Source organism: Tamandua tetradactyla, chromosome 18 (assembly GCF_023851605.1).
Source record: "Tamandua tetradactyla isolate mTamTet1 chromosome 18, mTamTet1.pri, whole genome shotgun sequence".
NCBI lineage: Eukaryota > Metazoa > Chordata > Mammalia > Pilosa > Myrmecophagidae > Tamandua > Tamandua tetradactyla.
This window is the reverse complement of record NC_135344.1, coordinates 63,015,470-63,039,446: the sequence shown is the minus strand read 5'-3', so window position 1 is coordinate 63,039,446 and position 23,977 is coordinate 63,015,470. Positions and strand designations below refer to the sequence as shown.

At 35.0% G+C, this 23,977-nt stretch overlaps 1 protein-coding gene across 2 annotated transcripts in view; it reads right to left on the bottom strand.

The window, feature by feature from the left end:
- Positions 1-6,638: 6,638 nt before the first annotated feature.
- The window catches only part of ROCK1 (Rho associated coiled-coil containing protein kinase 1), a 188,905-nt gene continuing 171,566 nt past the window's right edge, over positions 6,639-23,977 (bottom strand). The window contains exons 30-33 of one of the 2 annotated variants that reach the window (XM_077135842.1): positions 12,388-12,466; positions 11,972-12,233; positions 10,812-11,019; positions 6,639-8,367 (exon numbers count right to left, since the gene is read on the bottom strand). In XM_077135842.1, coding sequence (XP_076991957.1) covers positions 8,364-8,367; positions 10,812-11,019; positions 11,972-12,233; positions 12,388-12,466 — 553 coding nt within the window. In that variant the 3' untranslated portion in view covers positions 6,639-8,363. The remainder of the gene's footprint in view (positions 8,368-10,811; positions 11,020-11,971; positions 12,234-12,387; positions 12,467-23,977) is intronic. The other variant, XM_077135841.1, reaches the window with a different exon arrangement.

The following is a 23,977-nucleotide window of genomic DNA, read 5'->3' as shown; positions in this document are numbered from 1 at the left end:
TTCTCCCTGCTGGGGGTGTGGTAGAGACAGAGGAGAGGTTGTAGGTTGGCTTTAATCACTTCAATTTTCCAAACCCTGGGGTCTAAATTCCTTGAGGGAGGGGATCCACCTGAGCTGGGCCCCACCCCTCTCCTGGGGAAGGAACAGGCTCCAAAGAAGCTCTCAAATAAGCTTGTTTCTTCCTATGCCTGGGGCAGTTGCAGCCTGAGAAGCCCTGCAGCTGTATCCAAAGGCAGTCAAGCCATAGAAACACAGCCACAAAAAAGAAAGAGAAAAGTCCTTTGCAGAGCAGGACCCCATTCCTTGGGCTTGCCAATCAAGAGCATAAGTTGGTATGTGGCTTTGTGTACCTTCAGATTCTATGTGCCCCCTCCTTTCCTTCAGGGCCCAGACCCTTTCAAGTAGTACATGCTATCTGATCCAAAAAATCTGTTTCTTTTTTTCCTTTTTCTTTTTCCGTCAACCCTGCCCCCTTGGCACCAGGGCAAAAATCAGCAACCTGTGCTTTGACTGCAGGTTCAGCTGCGCTGGGGGCCTATTTTTAGTAGTCAGAATTTGTGAATTAAGCCTGGTTGTGCCCAGTCCCTGCTGCTGGTAAAGTCCCTTTCCTTTCCCCTGTGGGAAGCAGCCTGTGTGGGAGGGGCACTGGCTTCCACGGCTTGGGGAACTCACAGTTCTCTGTGGGGGCTGGCAGCTGGTCCAGTTGGTCCAGACTGGGGTACACTGTGTGTCCGGTCACTAACGTGGCTCCAGCAGTTGTTCTGTACTGTTCCTGGCTATTTAGTAGCTGCTCTGGAGGACAATCTAAATCCCATACCTCACCAGCTGCCATTTTGGCACTCTCTCCCCTCCAGGCCATATCGTTTTGATTCACAAGGAATGATCACTTCTCAAAGAATTTGGACTTTTTTTTTTTTTTTTTTTTGGTTAAGAGGAGATCTCAGCATCTATTTACACCCAAGTGGTAGGATTGTGGGTAAAACTTATCCCAGATGGAGTGGGGAGCACATGAAAAATGAGGTACTGCCTTCAGGACCTCCTGGGCCAAAGTTACTTCTTCCTTTTAATAACTTTTTTTTTCACGTGTTAGTTTCCTCAGAATATTGAATAATAGTAGGAATCTTATGGACAGTTCTCTGTTAATTATGTTTGTTTTGGTTGACCCAAAGATTTCATAATTAGAGGGGTTATTGATTACCGCAATATTTTGTGAGAATGATTATATGTTTAGGATGAGACTAATTGTTAGGTAAGATAGTCTCTAGTTTTAACTTTTTAAGCATTTGTGGTGCAAGTGTGGGTTGATTTAATAGACATTTGTGAACCAAGTGAGCTAATGTGATATACAAATTTAGATAATTATAAACACGTTTCAATTTTTTCATGATAGCAAATGCACTTGCTTGAAATCATGGTTGGCATGTGCCATTAAGATATAAAATATTTTAATCCAAGATTTTAAAAGATTATTTTTACATAAATAAAAAAATAGTGAGGCTGAATTAAAACCACTCACAGGGGATTTCTGCGTTACACTTTACGTAATCTAAATGCTTAAATGAGGGAGATGGCTGTTAAAATAGAAAGTTCTAATGCTGTCTTTTCTTGTTAAATAGTAAATTCTTCTTAAATTATAAGTGCCATAAATAACAATGATGAATGAAATAAATACGTTAAAGAATGCTACATGTGAAGAGAAGGATGCTATTTATATAATTGTAAAAGCTACATAAACAGAACTCTATATGAACATATATTTGGTAAAGGGATAGAATATAAATGAGAAAGCTGCACATCAAATTAATGACTTACTACCTTTGGAGAGAAAGTGAAGAGAAAAAACTAGAGGAGGTATAAGAAGGTCTTTGTTTAAATCTGTTATGTTTTAGTTTAAAAAAAAAGCAATTTGGGGTAGGAGATGGTGGCACAGTGGTAAAGTTCTTGCCTGCCATGCTGGAGACTGGGATTTGATTTCTGGTGCCTACCCATGCAAACAAACAAACAAACAAAAAAGCAATTTTAAGCAAATATTAAGATAACATTTGCTAATTCTGTATGGGTGGTATAAAATATTTTGTATTTTTATTTTGTGGAAGGATTATTAACACCAATAATATGAGTATAATGAGTAAAAAAATAAGCCTATACATCAGTGTTTTATGCAATATAGTTTAGAGAATTAGAAAACAATATGATATACAAGACAGACCTAGGAATTCTTGTCAGAGAAAGGGAAACTCTCAGCAGTACAGAAGTGAGTTTTAGTTGACATAAAATGTAAGATATATGATGTATAAAAAGGAAAATAAAAAATTTTCTATAATAGCAAATACTGGTTACTTTATTATTACGAGATAATGAAAATGTACAGGATGCATACCTAATTGATCAACTTCTAAAGATGAGTTTTAGATAATAAAATTCCTGTTAAATGACATCTCATAAAGGAAAAATAATTACTAGTGCTCACAAGGCTCATAATTAATTTACTATTTCCTTCATGAAGTGTAGTCAATCAACTAAAGGCTTTTAGTCAATTAAAAATGTACCCCATACTGTGTTTTTGTGTTGTTTTGCATTTGATGTAATGTTCCTTTATATCTACATCCTGGCCTACCATAAATACGTGGAAAGTTCATACTATAAAGCCTAGAAAACCAAGGCACTTTTTCTACTCCATGACAGTGGTATTAGTTTCCCACCTAGATACTAGGTTACAACTTCATAGGTACAATATGTGACCCTTAGTACAGTAAGAGTCACGACTCAAATACATGATTATTTTCCTTCATGCTAGAAAGTTAACTTTCACATTACATTTGGAAAATTACATTTGGAAAATCGAAAGATTGTAGCTGTGTGCCCTAGTAATTTCCTCATCTAAAAATTATGGATGGTAATATCTACTACATAGAGTTGTTATGAGGATTAAGTAATATACTTTTTACAAAGCTCAGAGTCATATTTCGACTTTGAAATACTTTAAAGTTTGAAGATCTTGAGGTATTTCAGGCATTCATGCAGTAAAAGAAATACTTTGAGGACTTTTTCTTCTAGTAGTTATAGATTTGATCTCATTTATGCTCACTCTTAGATGGCCCCTCCTGTGATTCACTGACAGATCTTGAATGAGAATTGGACTCAAATAGTTAGCAACTATTGCTACACTGTTGTACAGTATGGCAGGAATTATTATATCAATCAAGATTAATGATCCTTGACCAAAAGGAAAGGGGAACAGATCTAATAATCATCCATTCAGCCAAAGGATAAAGAAGGTCCAAAATATTTTCTTTTATCCAGTTGGGCCATATTTATTTTTTTTGCCAGGTTAGTAAGTTGTATACTCTCATAAACAATTAGTGCAAGTGAACGTCAGATTCCATACTGACAGTTATCCAGGCAAAGGAACCACTTTATTCAATTTATGGCCAAAATCATCCTACATTGTTTCTGTAAACCTATAAGTAACCACCATATTTATAGGATTAAACAACATATAAGTATTATTCTATTCAATATCTTTTGAATTATAAAATTTCTAAACATTAACATTTATTTCTCTTGTTTCTCCAACATCTCAAAATACTTTATGGGATGCAAGATAACTCATGAAATAATGTGTCATTTCTTTACATGACAATTTAGTTAATATTTGTCTAGAAAGAGACAAGATAATTTAACCTCTTTGTACTTTAGGATTTCCATATGAGAAACGCAATAAATATTAGTCTTTCCCTACTGCCCCAAAATCCAAGTGATACAGACTCTGGAGAGAAGCGTTTAGAAAATGCAACTGTTAATACTGGTTACTAAGAATACTGGGGTGGGGTGGAGTGGGGGTGGGATTTGGTAAAAGCAATCCGCTTTTTCCTATATACTCTACTGTATTTCTTTAGTTTATTCCAATGAGCATTTACTCTGTTTATAAAACAATCATTATAATCATGCCACTATTAAAAGCAAAAAAGACTTGGGAGAATTTCCAAGAGTATTGAGTGCTGCTTCATACACATATATTACTCAACTAGAAACTGATTTGAGAGAGCAGTATTTATAAAAATAAAGAACAACCTTAATTAGAATTTCCAAGTCTGGATTAAAAAGGATAAAAAATCTCATTAGGTCCTTGGAAAATGGCATAATTTATTTTAGTAACTTTATGTGAAGATGCTCATTTAAAAAAGTAATTCCATTTATTTAAATATTTAAAAATTTCTCTGAATTTTTTTTTTCAGTTCAGCTTGGTCTGAATGATGTCTTGCACATCTTTGAGTGGATTATCTATTTTATCATGAATGTATCATTTGCAAATATTTTACTTTCCAGCAGTTTGTTGATAGTATACAGAACAACTTATTTTTGGATATTGACCTTGCTATCAGTGGCCTTTTAAGTCACTTATTTCTATTACTTTATCTGCAGAGGCTTTTAGACTTTCTACATATGTAATTATGACATTTGCAAATACATCAGTTTTATTTTTGTGAAGTGTCTTATAATGGGAGACTAAAAATTATAAATATGTTAATTCTCCCCAAATTGATCTATAGGTTGACTGCAATCCCAATCAAATTCCAGCACGGTCTTTTAAAAATTGTTTTTCCTTTTGGTGGAAATTGACAACGTGTATTAAAAAGTTAATGGAAATGCAAAGGGTCTAGAAGAGCCCAGCCAATCTAGAAGTACAAAGGTGGAAAGCTTACAATACAGCTATTAAATGTCATTATTAAGCAATACTGATGAGGGTAGACAGACCAATGGATTGGTTGGTCACCGGATTTACAATGCAGGAAAGCTTTTTAAATAAATACTGCAGGGCTAATTGGATATCCATATGGGAGAAGATGACATTTTGACTTCCCCAAATATAAAAATGAATTCTAGATGCACTGTAGAACCAAATGTGCACGGCAACCTTCAAGAAGCTAACAGAATTATCTGCCTGTTTCTTAAATAGGCAGAGATTTCTTAACAATACACAAAAGGCTCTAAGTATAAAGGAAAAGATCAATAAAATATATTTCACCAAAATTAATTTTTGTTCATCAAATGACACCATTAATAGAAAAAAGCAAGTGTAGTAGACATAGCATATTAAGTCATTCAAAATCAATTTTTTTTAGAGACAGTTTAATCATTAGTCCTAATAGCTGCTAATAGCTCATTTTCTGGAGTTTTCTTTCTGACAGGAAAGAATTCTAGAGGTGCTAGAAAATGAAAAATAAATTCTGGAAGTACAAACTAGCAACCCAGTAAGAGCAACAAACTGACTTAAGTGATTACTAAGTTGAGTTATTTCATAATTTCTTGTGATATAAAAAGTAACATTTTATCAAGTAATTATAAATTTGATTGCTATGTTTAAATTCTCCCTTCACATACTGACATTTTAACTTTAATGAAAGTGGACAGGTTATTTTGTTTAAGCTGAATTCCAAACTATGACAAGTGACCCACAGTTGGACTAAGCCTCACAGTGGCTATGTTTTCTTTCTTGCCCCGAGTTAAAGTCCCTGTTCTCAGCAGAAGCTTGTCGGTGTGGAAGATTGGCTGTTTGGTGCTAAACCTCTATTTCTCTTAGTGTGTCCTCCTGTAATCAAGTGGATAGAAAGATAAAAGCTACCTTTCACAAATTCCCTTGCAGCTAGAATTCTCAATATAATTTAATTTTGATAAGTAGATGCACTATAGAAGGAAGAAGTGAGATGGAGGCTTTGCTAACGCTGGCAAGCAGGGCATGAAAGTGGTTTTTCTGATGCAGTGTAGGCAGAGATTCTAGCATCCAGGTACGAAGTTCAAAAGTGGCAAGGGGAATGGTACAAAACAACTATGCTGGTGTAGATTATAGTAGACATGACAAAGTATTATAGAAAGCCAGCAGTGGCAGTGTGGCTTCCTGATCATGTCACTCTCCTGATCTTCACAATGTTGTGTACTTTGGGATTGTGGCGTTTCCTCATCTTAGAGAAAAGGAAGAAACTCTCTTGCTTTACTTGGTTCCGTGATATGGCACTGGGGGTCATTCCTCAAAGCTCTGTCAGCCTCCTAACAATTTTATAGTTAAGGTTAATATTTTATTTAAAAAACTTCTCTTGGTTAAAATAATTAGAATTAACTGTTCTCTGCAACTGGTCATGAATATATTAGGTAATGGTGATGGTTCTGAGAAGGTAGTGAAGACATGGTTAAGAATTGTGAAGGGTCTGAAACTTTACCCCACTGGCAAGCTATAAGGTTAGTTTCACAAATGCTGGCAGAAGATATGAGGCTCCTGGATAAGAAACCAAAGGCAAAGCACACAGGATGAGCATCATGTCTATGTCAGATGCTCTTGTTGCCCTTCCTACCCACCCAAGTCGCAGAGCTGACTTCAGTGGGTTCTGAGCACACAGTGAGTCTGCACAACTCAGGAACCTCATGTTTAGAGAACCACAATTATTTCCTAACAGGTTCAAGCAAATCTGTCCAATTTTTGTCCTGAAAGGAGAGATTATCTTTATTATACTGGGCAGTAAAAAAAAGCCTGCCTTCCTCTTGAGGGATACACCATTATCTTCCAAGGCTGTTTACTATGCAAATATCCTTTAAAAGATAGTCTGGGACAAAGGTTGTCAGAGCCCGTGTTCATAATAGGTGTAGAAAGGAAAGAGACCCATGGAGAACATCCCCAACAAACATTGGCCAGCTTTTCATTTGACTTGCTTGAGACCCCAATCAAAGAGTTAGAAATTCACTTTAATCATGGAATCCAACAAACATTTGTATACATGGAGTAATTTGCAGCATATTTTCTTTTCATTTCACCTATGAGTAAATACCATAGCAGTCATTATTAAAGGTATACAACCATAAATTACTTTTATTTCTCATTAAATGAGCACAGAGTCATTAGCATATTAATAACAGATATGTTTATTATTACATATCCATCAGTGCGGCTTTCAATACCACTTGAAACATGCATATCGTCCTAAAGACGAATTGGTTTTCCAGTGCTTCTTATTTGATACACATTACTGCAAAGCCTTTATAAATTACTGAGGAGGTATTTGGTTAAAAAAATAAACAATAAATCATACTGCCCATACGAAATCAACTCTTGTTACTGGACAAGAGCTTAACAGTATTTATCTGGTAATTCCTATGTTAACTGGAAAACATCTCAGATATGCTGCCATAATTATCTTTTATATTGGTGTAAACATCTACATTTTTTGCAGATAGTTTTATAAAGTCTTTATTATTATAGCTGGTACTTTGATGCAAAGATTGTACTCAACTTAAGAAAGTCCAACAAACTTCTAAATATTTAAAATTAAACCAATTACCAATGAAAAATCCACTGACATAATTTTTGAAAATATTTTTTGTGAAATTTCTGTACTTATTCATGGCAGTAAAATAATTCTCTCAAATTAAGGCACTAAAAGGGCAATGCAACTCCCATTGAGAGTGTTCTAAGAATAATTTACATTTCAAACAGTGCATACATTTCTTATATGTTTGTTAATTTAATGTCTTTATCACTTAAAACCACAAAGAAATACATTATACAATTACAGAAATGATGTACCCCACAAAATGCTTTTCAACTTGGTCTTTTGTACAGTTAGTTCCTAATGTCTCTAGTAGTAAAATAACTCAATATGGCTTGGCAAAAATGCATAGATTAAATGTAATTTTTTTGCCTTCTCCCATTCCCCAATCTACAAAGTGAAACACAACAGTATTTTGTAAAGCATAATGTAAGATAATTAATTTCTCCATCAAGTCCACCATGGGCAATCAACAGTAAGGCTTTTAAATTCTACAGTGAGAACACTGAAGTTCAAGTGATGTCACTGCTTTTTAAAAAGTTTTGTTATAGTATTGCAAGAGCACAAAACATCATTAAAAAAAAACACTTCTGTTTGTCTCATTTTGAGATATTTTCTTTACTCCTTCCATGAGCTGATCTTGATAGTGACGGCCATTCCACTTGAAAGTGAAAGTCCTCTCCTCTCACCCATATGAGGAAAACTGTGTTCCATTCATGATTGACAGGCATTTTTCTGAGTTCAAAAAGGCAGCACCTTTTTTAAAAAAATATATCTAGCTAAGCTTTCCCCCAAATGTATTTGCATTACATAGTAATAATTAATCTAATCTACCTGTAGGCAAACCCGCAATAAAAAACAAAAACGAAAACAAAAACCCCTCAGTGTGCTTTTGTGCCAAAGCAAGGACAGAAAACAGCAATCTTAACCCTGAAGCCTGTGATATTTGTGTCAAGGGAACAGCCTGTCTGCTCTGCATGGTTAAAGAAGCCTGGTTTATCAGGTAGCATCCACAAGATTTCACAAGGCACTAAGGACACATGGTTAACTGTTAGGAAAAAAAAAAAAGAAAATTAAGAAATAGAAATAAATTCAGTTTAAAGATACAAGAAGAACATGGAGGGAAGATAAAATTTTATCTTTATATATAATGATTAACCGATCACACAATATTTGGAAAATAGGGAAAAGGAAAATACATAAACACAATCAATACTATCTCCTTTTGTTGTTTTTACTCTTTTTAAAGGCATTTTTTAGATACCTATGTTAATATTTTAAATACTTTTAGATCGAGCATTTTCCTACACAACTAAACATTTTCCCTGTTGAAACATGTTTTCATGTTAAACGTAACTGAAATTGGCTGCTTAATATTCAATAAACTGAAAATACCATAATTTACCTAATTTTTTCTCTATTATTGGATATTAGGATTGTTTCTAATGTTTTTGTTATTACACCTAATGTTAGGGTGACGATATTTCTGGAGCTTTAGTAATCTCTTCACTATCTGAAAAGTCATTTAAAAGTGAATAAAAATGCATTTAAAGCAATCTTACCTAAGGAAATAATTATTAAAGAAACCAATAAGATCAGGTCTTGCAACTAAAAAGTTAGCTAATCTACCAAAGACATTCTAGTCTACTGATGGTATTAGTTTGCTGATATTTTAACCATTTAGTTCATTAACACAGAGTAGCAATCTGCCTCCTCCTCTCTCCAGTTTATAGTAATTTTATTGCTGGTGAAATAAGACATTAATGACTATGACTCGTAAGACTTAAAGAAAAATTCCATATCTTTGAAATTTGGAAAAGAAGACAAAAGGAAAAGATTAAACTCTTTAACAACACAAATAGGTCAAAATCTCTTGTCTTAAGGTTCTAAGTAGATATGGGGCAAAAAGAAAGAAGAGGCATGGATTAAAGTGATAAGCAATTTTCTCAATGTAAAAAATTGAGCATGTGTTGAAGTTTTGAGGACGTTAACAAATGACAGGTGAGAAAAACTATAAAGGACTTGAACTATAATAAAGAAAAAAGATGGATGCTACATAGACCATTTTATAGAGATTCTTAATTCATTTCAAAGTCTGACAAGAAAAAATAATGTCAGGTAGTGGTATATATTAAGAATAGCACTAATATACATCTTCACATCTGGGAGAAAAATGTGTAACATGTTAAACAAGACAAACCATCCTAAATTAGAATTGCTTTATAAAACTATTTGGTGGTAATACCTATTTAGGGTGTGTAGCTAAGGGATTTTATGAATGTGAAGTGTCCTTTGAAAAAATTTTCAGTTTTAGTATACTCTGTAAAGATCAGCAACATAAGCAAGTTGATTTTGGAGGAGAAACACAAATCAGGCTGCAAAGGAAGCAAAGTTATAGAGCAGAATAAAAATAATTCAGAACAAATATGCCATGGTCTGGTTGTGTTAGGAAATCTGAGTACCTTGAATATTTTATTTAAAAAATATTGACATGATGAAATTAGTGCTCAAGGAAGATATGTCTTCCACTAAAATGGAAGGGGAAGTTAAAAGATTCCAGAGAAAGTCAAGAGTGAGGCAAAAATACCCTGCAGTAGTATGATGATTGGGGAATATAGAAGGAATGGACATGAGTCACTTCAAAGAATTAAGACTTGAATATTGAAAACAGGGAATTAAGAAAAGGGATGAGTTAAGATGGTTTTGAAGCTGCTTGGAAGACAGGGGTTAACAACTGTGATCAGTGCTAGGCCTCAGTTTCTAGATACAAATATCCCTCTTTATTTAGGGATTACCCTCTGGGGAAAGTTGGTCTTTCGTATAAAAGGAAAAAATATAGATTTTAAAATTGGACAAAAATGGGTTCCAATCTTAATTATGCCTCTGACTACCTTGTGCAAGTTGCTTAACTTCTCTGAGCCTCATTTATTCATGTGTAAATTACTGAGATGTAGCAACCTCTCACTAAGAAAGGGTTTAGTTATGTACTGTAACTTTATCATGGTATATAAGATATTTTAGAAAGCAATTCCATCGAAACAGGTAAAATTTTTTAAATAATTGGTATTTAACTAGGAGGTGAGTCAATTTGTAACATCATAATCATTGATAAAACCAAATAATTTTGATTAGTAAAAATTGAACCAACTTAGTTAAAATTTAAGAAAAGTCGAGCAAAGTTTTATATGAATCTATTACATTTAAAAGGTTAATACCAGAGATTGGTTAAAACATTAAGGGCTAAATACGTGCCATGTATACCCAACTATGACAATAAAATTTAATGTGGGACTAAGTAAATACTATATTTATAAATATTATTAATTTCTAACAGGAATCAGTAGACTAATTAATGAAGTTATTTCAAGTCACATATAGATGTAACTACAAATCATGCACTCTCTGGTGGAAAGAACAATTAAATTTCCAATTTTAATTGATGGTATCTAATCACTTTCACATTGTTAAAAAGATTAACATTTTAATCTTTACCTAGTTTTTCCAGACGTATTTTTGACCACTTTCCGGAAAGACTGATTTGCAGTGGATCTTGTAGAAAGTGTGCGAGGGGATGCACGGACAAAACTGGATGGTGGATTCTTAGGAATTTTCTTTACTAAATGAGTTACCCATTTTTTTTGTTCATCCTGAGAACATGCTAACAGCAGCATATCTCTTGCTGATGTCACATCATAACTTACTATAGTAAAGATAAAAAAGCACAATTAAAGCCATAAAATAGTTAAAAACATCAAATGCATAATTTTTCAAGTTCTTAAAGTTTTACGAGATTTACTATGCTTAATTAAGCTTGGACATTATTCCTTTCTCCTTAATTTAGTCAAGGCCAAAAAATTTAAAAAGAAATATTAGTTAAAACTAGTAAAAAAATAAAGTAAAATCAGAAATACAAAAAAAATGTAGAAGTGAAACAAATGCATTTACAGAACATAATTTTTTTAATCTTAAAACATCAAGCCAGAAGACTGTATGTTAGCCCATGACAAACTCTGGGATCTGTCCTGTAACCACTTGTTGAAGAGTGCTTTGAAACTATTGCTTTTTTATTTCTTTGCTTTGTACATATGTTATACTATACAATAAAAAAAGTCTTTTTTAAAAAAAAAGCAAGCTAGTATTCTTTCCCTCAAGCTGTGCACTTACAGAACACAATTTTTTTTATCTTACAAAAGCAATAGCCAGGGCGGGCCACGGTGGCTCAGCAGGCAAGAATGCTTGCCTGCCATGCCAGAGGACCCGGGTTCGATTTCCGGTGCCTGTCCATGTAAAAAAAAAAAAAAAAAAAAGCAATAGCCAGTATTCTTTCCCTCAAGCTACTTCTGCTAAACTAAACAGACATTTTGTCTATGACACAGTATGGTGGTCTAGGCTGGTCTCCCATTTATGATTTCTTATTGGCACCCTTTTTTTTTTTTTTTAAAACAAGAACATGATTCTCTTCAAAAACACATTAAAGACTGTATCTGTAGCTGAGGAATGACAGCTGGTTTTTGTTCCCCTAGTGTTAAATTATTATTTATAACCTCTTTTCAACTTAGTAGAGAAAATGCTACACTTGCAGAAGTTATTTCACTGAGACCTAAAACTAAATTTATTATAAGTTATAAAAATAATTCTTTATCATGCCTTACCTTTACATGGAGAAATTAGGTCCTCTTTCTTATCTAAGTGATCTCTGTGGCACTTAACATGGCATCTTCGACATTCGAGGGCAGGGGGTGGCTTAAAAACATGCCAGAGTGGTTTGGCACAGGCCTCACAGTTGGCTGGAAAGTGGTATAGTGTAGGAATGAACTCATGGCCTTTATGATTTTGAAAATTAGTTTTTTCAGCTTGTTGTACTGGCTCCATCTCCACATCTTTTCTACATTCACCTTCATTTGCATATAGTATCTATATTCAGGAGTAGTGGAAGAAAAAAGATAAAAAAAGATGTGTCCATACAGGTTTCAAATGCGTAAAAGCACTGGTATATTTTATATATATAACAAAATATACTTAGCACCTAGGTAAAATAGCTTTTAAAACTATAATTTCAGATTTTTACCTGGAATATTTTAGGAATTTCCTCAGTTTCGGCTCTATACACATCTCCTTGGGTTACAGGTCGAACATGAAACAATTTACTAAAATGAAAACAAATATGGTAGAGACACCATTACAAAAACTCATTTACAGCAAAAGACATAAACAGACATTTCACAGAAGAGGACATACAGATGGCAAATAAGCAAATAAAAAGAAGTTTAACAACATTAGTCATTAGTGAAATGCAAATTAAAATCACTATATACCTATCATAACACTAAAATAAAAAACAGCGATATCATCCAATGTCAGCAAGGAAGCAGAGAAATTGGATCACTTATACAATGCTGGTGGGAATGTGAAATTGTAAGCCTATTCTGAAAAATTCCAGAGTATGGTATTTTTCCCCCCAAAGCTAAACATATGTTTACCATATACCCAGCAAGTGCACTCCTGGGCATTTATTCCAGAGAAATGAAAACTTATGTCTACACAAAAAATCTGTACAAGTATATTCACAGCAGTTTTATTCATAAGGGCAAAAAACTGCAAAATCCCTAAACAGGTAAAGGAACTGTGATACATTTACACAATGGAAACTACACAGCAATACAAAGGAACAAACTACAACTTGGATGGATGTCAAGGGAATCATGCTGACTGGACAAGACCAATTTTAAAAAGTTACATACTATATGACTTCATTAATATAACAACCTCAAAATGACAAAATTATAGAAATGGAGAACAAATTAGTAGTTGGGAGGGGTTAGGGAGGGTAGAAGGACAGAACTGCCCATGGCTAATAAAAGGGTAGCATAAGGGATACTCGAGATGTACTATTCTGTGTTTTGACTGTGGTGGTGGTCTTACAAATCTATACATGAGATAAAATTACACAGAACTAAGCACACATACCCATATAACTCAAATGAGTGCAATTAAAACTGGTGAAATCTAAATAAGGTTGGTTGATTGTATCAATGTACATTTCTTGGTTGTCATACTGTACTACAGTTACATAAGATGTTACCATTGGATAAAGCTGAGTGAAGGGTATATGGAGATCTCTCTGTTTTATTTCTTACAACTGTACATGAATCTACAATTATTTAAAAAAAAGTTAAATTCATTTACAAAAAACACAATCAACCTATCATTCATTAACTATTTATACCCAACAACTGCAGAATTCATTTACTTTTCAAGTGTGTAATGATCATTCACCAAGACTGACTATAGGTTAGGCCATGAAAAAGTCTTAATAGATTTCAAAAGACCTTATTGTTATAGATTATGTTCTCTGACTACAATGAACAAAATTAGAAGTCAGTAACAAAAGACAGAAAAATCCCAGATATTCAGAAATTAAATAGCCTTGCTAAATAACGTTAAGGTTATTAAAAAAAAAACACACAAAAAATAGAAAAAATCTTGAACAGAATGATAATGAAAACATATCATATCAAAATTTACTGATAAAACAAAGGCAGTACTTAAAGGGAAACAGCGTTAAATACTGGTATAAGAAAAAGTGTAAAATTAAGAAAAAAAGCAAATTAAAATCAAAAGAGGGAGATGAAATAATAAAAATTAAGAAGGACTGTAATGAAATGGAAACTAGGCCAACAACAGAGAAAACATAAAGTCAACAATTGGTTCTCTGAAAACACTGATAAACCTCTAGCAAGACTGACTGAGCAAAAAGTGAAAACACAATAATTAATAGTAAGGGATAGTATTAAAGACCTTCTAGACATGTGCTGTCTAATATGGTAGCTGCTAGTCACCTGGGGCTATTTAAATTTAAATTAATTAAAATTAAGATCCATGGGGTGAGCTTAATTCGCTTCATTCTCAGTGTTTGGTCACAGGTGGCGGGTAGTAGCAGAGCCAAGATGCAGAGCAATCTGTTGGCCCCCTACCCAGAGGACCGTAAGTACTGCTTCACACAGGCAATTTGAAAATAAAGTTACAGAAAAACAAAGCTATTTCAAGAGGATAAAGGAATTCCAGGGCATCTGAAGGGCAGGATAGCTGATGCTCTTTTTCTCTCTCTTTTTAAAAAAAATACTTTTATTGATAAACAACACAAAAACACAAACATTCTTAAGATACAAACATTCCATACATGGTGTATAGTCAATGGCTTGCAGTATTATTACATACTTGTGTATTTATCACCATGATCATTTTTTAGAACATTTAGCTAATGCTCTCTTGAACAGAGCCACTATGGTTCTTACAGTCGGTGGAAAAGTGTATGCTATGTATCTTATCAGCTGGCTATGGCTTCATTTCCCTTCTAAGAAGCAGGATTGACTTCAGTTTATCATACCAGTACTCATGTTATTCAATTTAATTCACCTCTCTATGGACCAGTATCTGGTAAATAACTGAGCTTTGGGGGGGATCGATATTTATTAACTTGTATTAACTGCCACCAATAAAGCAGTCTTTACCAGGAAAAAAAATTAAATACAATAAAAATTCAGCTTCTCAGTTACACCAGCTACATTTCAAGGTATTTAATAACCCTATGTGGCTATTAGGTAGCATAGATGTGAAACATTCCCATCCTCATGGAAAGGTGAATAGAATACAACTACTATAGAAATTAAAAGGGTAACAACTAAGATATATTATGAACAATTTTTGCCAATAAAATTGACAAAGTAGATGAAATGATCAAATTCCTTCTAAGATATAACTTATCAATACAGCCACAAGATGAAATAAAAATCTATACATGACGGGCAATGGTGGCTCAGTGGTAGAGTTCTCGCCTTCCATGCCTGAGATTCCTGGTACCTGCCCATGTTAAAAAAAAAAATCTATATAGCCCCATACACTGTATCTATTAAAGAATTTGATCTTGTAATAAAAAAAGCCTCCCAATAAAGAAAACTCCAGGTCCTGATGGCTTCATCACTGAATTCTATTAATCATTTTGGAATAAATAATGTTAATCTTACACAAACCCTTTCAGAAAATTGAAGAGGTGGAAACACTTTCCAATTCATTTTCTGAGGCCAGTACCATCATGATACCAAAACAGGCAGACATTATGAAAAAAGAAAATTACAGACCAATATTTGTCAAGAACATAAACTGAAAATACTTAATGAAATATCAGCAGACTGAATCCAGCTATATGTAAAAGGAACAGTAATATACCCTGAACAAGTGGAGTTTATCTTAGGAATGAAATCTTGGTTTAATAACCAAAAATCAATCAAAGTAATTAATATAAATTAAAAGAACACATAGGGAAAAACATAATCTCCATCTTGAGGCAAATGAAAATGAAAATACAACATACCATAACTTATGGGATACCGCAAAGGTAGTGCTGAACGGGAAATTTATAGCTCTGAATGCTGATATTACAGAAGAAAGAATTTAAATGAAAGACCCAATCTCAAAACTAGAAGCACTAGAAAAAGAGCAAACCAAACTCAAAGCAAGCAGAAGGAAGGAAATAATAAAGATTAGAGTGGAGATAAATAAAATAGAAAATAAACCAACAAAAAGCAATGGACAGAATCAACAAAAACGAAAAATGGTTCTTTGAAAAGATCAACAAAATTGGCAAACTTTAGCCAGACTGACAAAAAAAAAAAGGGTACAAATAACAAAAATCAGAAATGATAAGGGGATAATTCTACTGATCCTGCTGAAATAAACAGGGATATAAGAGGATACTACAAACAACTACACCAAAAAATAGGTAACCTGCATGAAATGGGCAAATTCCTAGAACCACACAAACTACCTACATTAACAAAAGAAGAAATAAATCTCAATAGCCCAATAACATGAAGAAATTTAATCAATCATTAGAAAATTCACAACAAAAAAATCCCAGGACCAGATGGCTTTATGGGTGAATTTTATCAAACATTCTAAGAATTACCACCAACCCTGCTCAAACTCTTCCAAAAAACTGAACAGTAGGGAATATTTCCTAACTCATTCTATAAAGCCAATGTCACCCTAATACCAAAGCTTAATGAAGGTACCACCAGAAAAGAAAACTACAAACCAATATTTCTTAGGAACACAGATGCAAATATCCTCAACAAAAATACTAGCAAACTAAATTGAATAGTATTAAGAACAATACACCATGATCAAATGGGATTTACCCCAGGTAAGCAAGGGTGTTTCAATGTAAGAAAAACAATGTAATGTTCAATATTAATAGGAACAAAGGGAAAAAAATCCACATGATCTCAACTGATGGAGAAAAGGCTTTGACAAAACGCAGCAACCCTCCTTGATAAAACCACTTAGAAAACTAGGAACAAAAGGAGACGTCTTCAATATGATAAAGGGCAAAACCCCCTATATACAGAAAATCCTGAATAATCCACAGCAAAGCTACTAGAGCTAATAAAATAATTCAGCAAAGCGGGTAACAAGATCAAAATACAAAAATTAGTAGTATTCCTGTAACTAGTAATGAACAATCTGACGAGAAATCAAGGAAACAATTCCAGTTACAATCTCAATGAAAAATCAAATATCTAGGAAAAAATTTAACCAAGGATGTACAGAACTTATATACAGAAAACCACAAAATAGAACTAAATGAAATCCAAGAAGACTTAAATAAATGGAAGGACATTTTTAGTCCATTGGTTGAAAGACGAAATACTGTTAAGCTGTCAATTCTACACAAAGCAACTTCAGATTCCATGCAATCCCAATAAAAATTACAACAGCCTTCTTTGCAGAAATTGAAAAGCCAATCATGAAATTTATACGGAATGGTAAGGGATTCCAAACAGCCCTAAGGACATTTGAAAAAGAAGAATGAACTCAGAAGACTCACATTTCCTAATCTTAAAACTTTTTTTTCTTTATTAATTAAAAAAATTAACTAACACAACATTTAGAAATCATTCCATTCTACATATACAATCAGTAATTCGTAATATCACATAGATGCATATTCATCATTTCTTAGTACATTTGCATAGATTCAGAAAAAGAAATAGAAAGACAACAGAAAAATAAATAAAATGATAAGAGAGAAAAAAATAAAAATAAAAAATAATAAAATAAAATTTAAAAAAACTATACCTCAGATGCAGCTTCATTCAGTGTTTTAACATAATTACATTACAATTAGGTATTATTGTGCTGTCCATTTCTGAGTTTTTGTATCCAGTTCTGCTGCACAGTCTGTATCCCTTCAGCTCCAATTACCCATTATCTTACCCTATTTCTATCTCCTGATGGTCTCTGTTACCAATGACATATTCCAAGTTTATTCTCGAATGTCGATTCACATCAGTGGGACCATACAGTATTTGTCCTTTACTTTTTGGCTAGTCTCACTCAGCATGATGTTCTCTAGGTCCATCCATGTTATTACATGCTTCATAAGTTTATTCTGTCTTAAAGCTGCATAATATTCCATCATATGTATATACCACAGTTTGTTTAGCCACTGGTCTGTTGATGGACATTTTGGCTGTTTCCATCTCTTTGCAATTGTAAATAATGCTGCTATAAACACTGGTGTGCAAATGTCCGTTTGTGTCTTTGCCCTTAAGTCCTCTGAGTAGATACCTAGCAATGGTATTGCTGGGTCATATGGCAATTCTATATTCAGCTTTTTGAGGAACCGCCAAACTGCCTTCCACAGTGGTTGCACCATTTGACATTCCCACCAATGGTGGATAAGTGTGTCTCTTTCTCCACATCCTCTCCAGCACTTGTCATTTTCTGTTTTGTTGATAATGGCCATTCAGGTGGGTGTGAGATATCATCTCATTGTGGTTTTGATTTGCATTTCTCTAATGGCCAGGGACACAGCATCTCTTCATGTGCCTTTTGGCCATTTGTATTTCCTCTTCTGAGAGGTGTCTGTTCAAGTCTTTTTCCCATTTTGTAATTGGGTTGGCTGTCTTTTTGTTGTTGAGTTGAACAATCTCTTTATAAATTCTGGATACTAGACCTTTATCTGATATGTCGTTTCCAAATATTGTCTCCCATTGTGTAGGCTGTCTTTCTACTTTCTTGATGAAGTTCTTTGATGCACAAAAGTGTTTAATTTTGAGGAGCTCCCATTTATTTCTTTCTTTCTTCAGTGCTCTTGCTTTAGGTTTAAGGTCCATAAAATTGCCTCCAATTGTAAGTTTCATAAGATATCTCCCAACATTTTCCTCTAACTGTTTTATGGTCTTAGACCTAATGTTTAGGTCTTTGATCCATTTTGAGTTAACTTTTGTATAGGGTGTGAGATACAGGTCCTCTTTCATTCTTTTGCATATGGATATCCAGTTCTCTAGGCACCATTTATTGAAGAGACTGTTCTGTCCCAGGTGAGTTGGCTTGACTGCCTTATTAAAGATCAAATGTCCATAGATGAGAGGGTCTATATGTGAGCACTCTATTTGATTCCATTGGTTGATATATCTATCTTTATGCCAGTACCATGCTGTTTTGACCACTGTGGCTTCATAATATGCCTTAAAGTCAGGCAGCATGAGACCTCCAGCTTCGTTTTTTTTCCTCAAGATACTTTTAGCAATTCAGGGCACCCTGCCCTTCCAGATAAATTTGTTTATTGGTTTTTCTATTTCTGAAAAATAAGTTGTTGGGATTTTGATTGGTATTGCATTGAATCTGTAAATCAATTTAGGTAGAATTGACATCTTAACTATATTTACTCTTCCAATCCATGAACACGGTATGCCCTTCCATCTATTTAGTTCTTCTGTGATTTATTTAACAGTTTTTTGTAGTTTTCTTTGTATAGGTCTTTTGTCTCTTTAGTTAAATTTATTCCTAAGTATTTTATTCTTTTAGTTGCAATTGTAAATGGAATTCATTTCTTGATTTCCCCCTCCGCTTGTTCATTGCTAGTGTATAGAAACACTACAGATTTTGGAATGTTGATCTTGTAACCTGCTACTCTGCTGTCCTCATTTATTAGCGCTAGTAGTTTTGCTATGGATTTTTCAGGGTTTTTGACGTATAGTATCATATCATCTGCAAACAGTGATAGTTTTACTTCTTCCTTTCCAATTTTGATGCCTTGTATTTCTTTTTCTTGTCTAATTGCTCTGGCTAGACCCTCCAACACGATGTTGAATAACAGTGGTGATAATGGACATCCTTGTCTTGTTCCTGATCTTAGGGGGAAAGTTTTCAATTTTTCCCCATTGAGGATGATATTAGCTGTGGGTTTTTCATATATTCCCTCTATCATTTTAAGGAGGTTCCCTTGTATTCCTATCCTTTGAAGTGTTTTCAACAGGAAAGGATGTTGAATCTTGTCAAATGCCTTCTCTGCATCAATTGAGATGATCATGTGATTTCTCTGCTTTGATTTGTTGATATGGTGTATTACATTAATTGATTTTCTTATGTTGAACCATCCTTGCATACCTGGGATGAATCCTACTTGGTCATGATGCATAATTCTTTTAATGTGTTGCTGGATTCGATTTGCTAGAATTTGGTTGAGAATTTTTGCATCTATATTCATTAGAGAGATTGGTCTGTAGTTTTCTTTTTTTTGTAATATCTTTGCCTGGTTTTGGTATGAGGGTGATGTTGGCTTCATAGAATGAATTAGGTAGCTTTCCCTCCACTTCAATTTTTTTGAAGAGTTTGAGGAGAGTTGGTACTAATTCTTTCTGGAATGTTTGGTAGAATTCACACGTGAAGCCGTCTGGTCCTGGACTTTTCTTTTTAGGAAGCTTTTGAATGACTGATTCAATTTCTTTACTTGTGATTGGTTTGTTGAGGTCGTCTATTTCTTCTGGAGTCAAAGTTGGTTGCTCATGCCTTTCTAGGAACTTGTCCATTTCATCTACACTGTTGTATTTATTAGCATAAAGTTGTTCATAGTATCCTTTTATTACCTCCTTTATTTCTGTGAGGTCAGTGGTTATGTCTCCTCTTCCATTTCTGATCTTATTTATTTGCGTCCTCTCTCTTCTTGTCAGTCTTGCTAAGGGCCCATCAATCTTGTTGATTTTCTCATAGAACCAACTTCTGGTCTTATTGATTTTCTCTATTCTTTTCATGTTCTCAATTTCATTTATTTCTGCTCTAATCTTTGTTATTTCTTTCCTTTTGCTTGCTTTGGGGTTAGTTTGCTGTTCTTTCTCCAGTTCTTCCAAGTGGACAGTTAATTCCCGAATTTTTGCCCTTTCTTCTTTTTTGATATAAGCATTTAGGGCAATAAACTTCCCTCTTAGCACTGCCTTTGCTGCGTCCCATAGGTTTTGATACGTTGTGTTTTCATTTTCATTTGCCTCGAGATATTTACTAATTTCTCTTGTGATTTCTTCCTTGACTCACTGGCTGTTTAAGAGTGTGTTGTTGAGCCTCCACGTATTTGTGAATTTTCTGGCACTCTGCCTATTATTGATTTCCAACTTCATTCCTTTATGATCTGAGAAAGTGTTGCGTATGATTTCAATCTTTTAAAATTTGTTGAAACTTGCTTTGTGACCCAGCATATGGTCTATCTTTGAGAATGATCCATGAGCACTTGAGAAAAAGGTGTATCCTGCTGTTGTGGGGTTTAATGTCCTATAAATGTCTGTTAAGTCTAGCTCATTTATTGTAATATTCAAATTCTCTGTTTCTCTATTGATCCTCTGTCTAGATGTTCTGTCCATTGCTGAGAGTGGGGAATTGAAGTCTCCAACTATTATGGTAGATGAGTCTATTTCCCTTTTCAGTATTTGCAGTGTATTCCTCACGTATTTTGGGGCATTCTGATTTGGTGCGTAAATATTTATGATTGTTATGTCTTCCTGTTTAATTGTTCCTTTTATTAGTAGATAGTATCCTTATTTGTCTCTTTTAACTGTTTTACATTTGAAGTCTAATTTGTTGGATATTAGTATAACTACTCCTGCTCTTTTCTGGTTGTTATTTGCATGAAATATCTTTTCCCAATCTTTCAACCTATGTTTATCTTTGGGTCTAAGATGTGTTTCCTGTAGACAGCATATAGAAGGATCCTGTTTTTTAATCCATTCTGCCAATCTATGTCTTTTGATTGGGGAATTCAGTCCATTAACATTTAGTGTTATTACTGTTTGGGTAATACTTTCCTCTACCATTTTGCCTTTTGTATTACATATATCATATCTGATTTTCCTTCTTTCTACACTCTTCTCCACACCTCTCTCTTCTGTCTTTTCGTATCTGACTCTAGTGCTCCCTTTAGTATTTCTTGCAGAGCTGGTCTCTTGGTCACAAATTCTCTCAGTGACTTTTTGTCTATAAATGTTTTAATTTCTCCTTCATTTTTGAAGTTCAATTTTGCTGGATATAGGAGTCTTGGTTGGCAGTTTTTCCCTTTTAGTAATTTAAATATATCATCCCACTGTCTTCTAGCTTCCATGGTTTCTGCTGAGAAATCTACACATAGTCTTATTGGGTTTCCCTTGTATGTGACAGATTGTTTTTCTCTTGCTGCTTTCAAGATCCTCTCTTTCTCTTTGACCTCTGACATTCTAACTAGTAAATGTCTTGGAGAACGCCTATTTGGGTCTATTCTCTTTGGGGTGCGCTGCACTTCTTGGATCTGTAATTTTAGGTCTTTCATAAGAGTTGGGAAATTTTCAGTGATAATTTCTTCCATTAGTTTTTCTCCTCCTTTTCCTTTCTCTTCTCCTTCTGGGACAGCCACAACACGTATATTTGTGCACTTCATATTATCATTCAATTCCCTGAGCCCCTGCTCAAATTTTTCCATTCTTTTCCCTATAGTTTCTGTTTCTTTTTGGATTTCAGATGTTCCATCCTCCAGTTCACTAATTCTAACCTCTGTCTCTTGAAATCTATCATTGTAGGTTTCCATTGTTTTTTTCATCTCTTCTACTGTATCTTTCATTCCCATAAGTTCTGTGATTTGTTTTTTCAGACTTTCCATTTCTTCTTTTTGTTCATCCCTTGCCTTCTTCATGTCCTCCCTCAATTTATTGATTTGGTTTTTGAAGAGGTTTTCCATTTCTGTTTGTATATTCAGCATTAGTTGTCTCAGCTCCTGTATCTCATTTGAACTATTGGTTTGTTCCTTTGACTGGGCCATATCTTCAATTTTCCTGGTGTGATTTGTTATTTTTTGCTGGTGTCTGGACATTTAATCAGATTTCCCTGAGTGGAGACCCAGCAGGTTGAAAGACTTTCCTGTGAAGTCTCTGGGCTCTGTTTTTCTTATCCTGCCCAGCATGTGGCGCTTGTCTGTGTGCGGGTCCCACCAGCAAAAGATGTTATGGCTCCTTTAACTTTGGAAGGCTCTCCCTGCTTTGTGCGTGGTGGAGACAGAGGAAAGGTTGTAGGCTGGTTTTAATGGCTTCAAATTGCGAAGTCCTGGGATCTGAATTCCTTGAGAGAGGGATTCCACCTGAGATGTGTTTCACCCCTCCGTGGGGAAGGTTCAGGCGGTAGAGAGCCCTGAAAGCAGCCTGTTTCTGCGTTTGGGGCAGTTGCAACCTGTGTAATCCTGGCACTGAGCCCAGAGGCACCAAGCCCCGTAGAAACAGCCGCAGAAGGCTCTGTTTCGCCCCCTTTCCTCTTTTTCAGTTAGTCCAATAGGCGACTTCCGCCTTGATCAGTTTCGCCTGAGCTGGGGGCCTATTTTTAGTAGTCAGAATTTGTTTATTAATGCCACTATTGGTGTTTGGTTGGACTCAGTCCCTGCTACTGTTGGAGACTCTTTCCTTTCCCTCCAGGTAGCCTCCTGTGGGGGAGGGGCGCCGGCCGCCGGCCGCTGCAGCTTGGGGATCTTGCTGATCCGAGACTCGCAGCCGGTCTGGGAAGCCGCCCACAAGGGTGGGGTGCTGGCCACCGCGGCTTGGGGAACTTGCCTCTCTGAGACTCTCAGCCGGCCCAGAAAGGAGGGAGGGAGGGGCGCCAGCCACTGCGGCCCGGGGAAGCTTGCACCGCTCGGGGATCTCACCGCAGTGGAGTCTTGCAGTCGGTCCAGCCAGTCCAGACTGGGGTATGCTGTGTGTCTGGTCTCTGTCGTGGCTCCGGGAGCTGTTCTGTACTGTTTCTGGTTATTTATTAGTTGTTCTGGAGGAGGAACTAAGACGCGCGCACCTTACTAAGCCGCCATCTTGGCCCCCCCCAATCTTAAAACTTATTACAAAGCCACAGTGATCAACACAGCACAAGGTCAGACATACAGACCAATGAACTGAACAAAGAACTTACAATTGATCCTCACATTTATGGTCAACTGATTTTTGATTCTGGGGTGGGGTGTGAGGATAGACAAAACTCATTAAATTGGAAAAGAATAATTTCCATTTACCAAAAAAGAAAGAGGTCCTCTACCTCATACCTTATACAAAATCAACTCAAAAGGGAAGCATCTTCAGGATCTTGTGTTAGGCAATGGTTTTTATAGACTTTACACCCAAAGCATGAGCAGTAAAAGAAAAAATAGATGGGACCTCTCCAAAATAAAAAAAAATTTTGTTCCTCAAAGCATTTCATTATGAAAGTAAAAACACCACCTACACAATGAGAGGAAATATTTGGAAACCACATATTCAATAAGGGTTTAATATTTAGAATATATACAGAAATCCTTCAACTCAATAACAAACCCAATTAAAAAT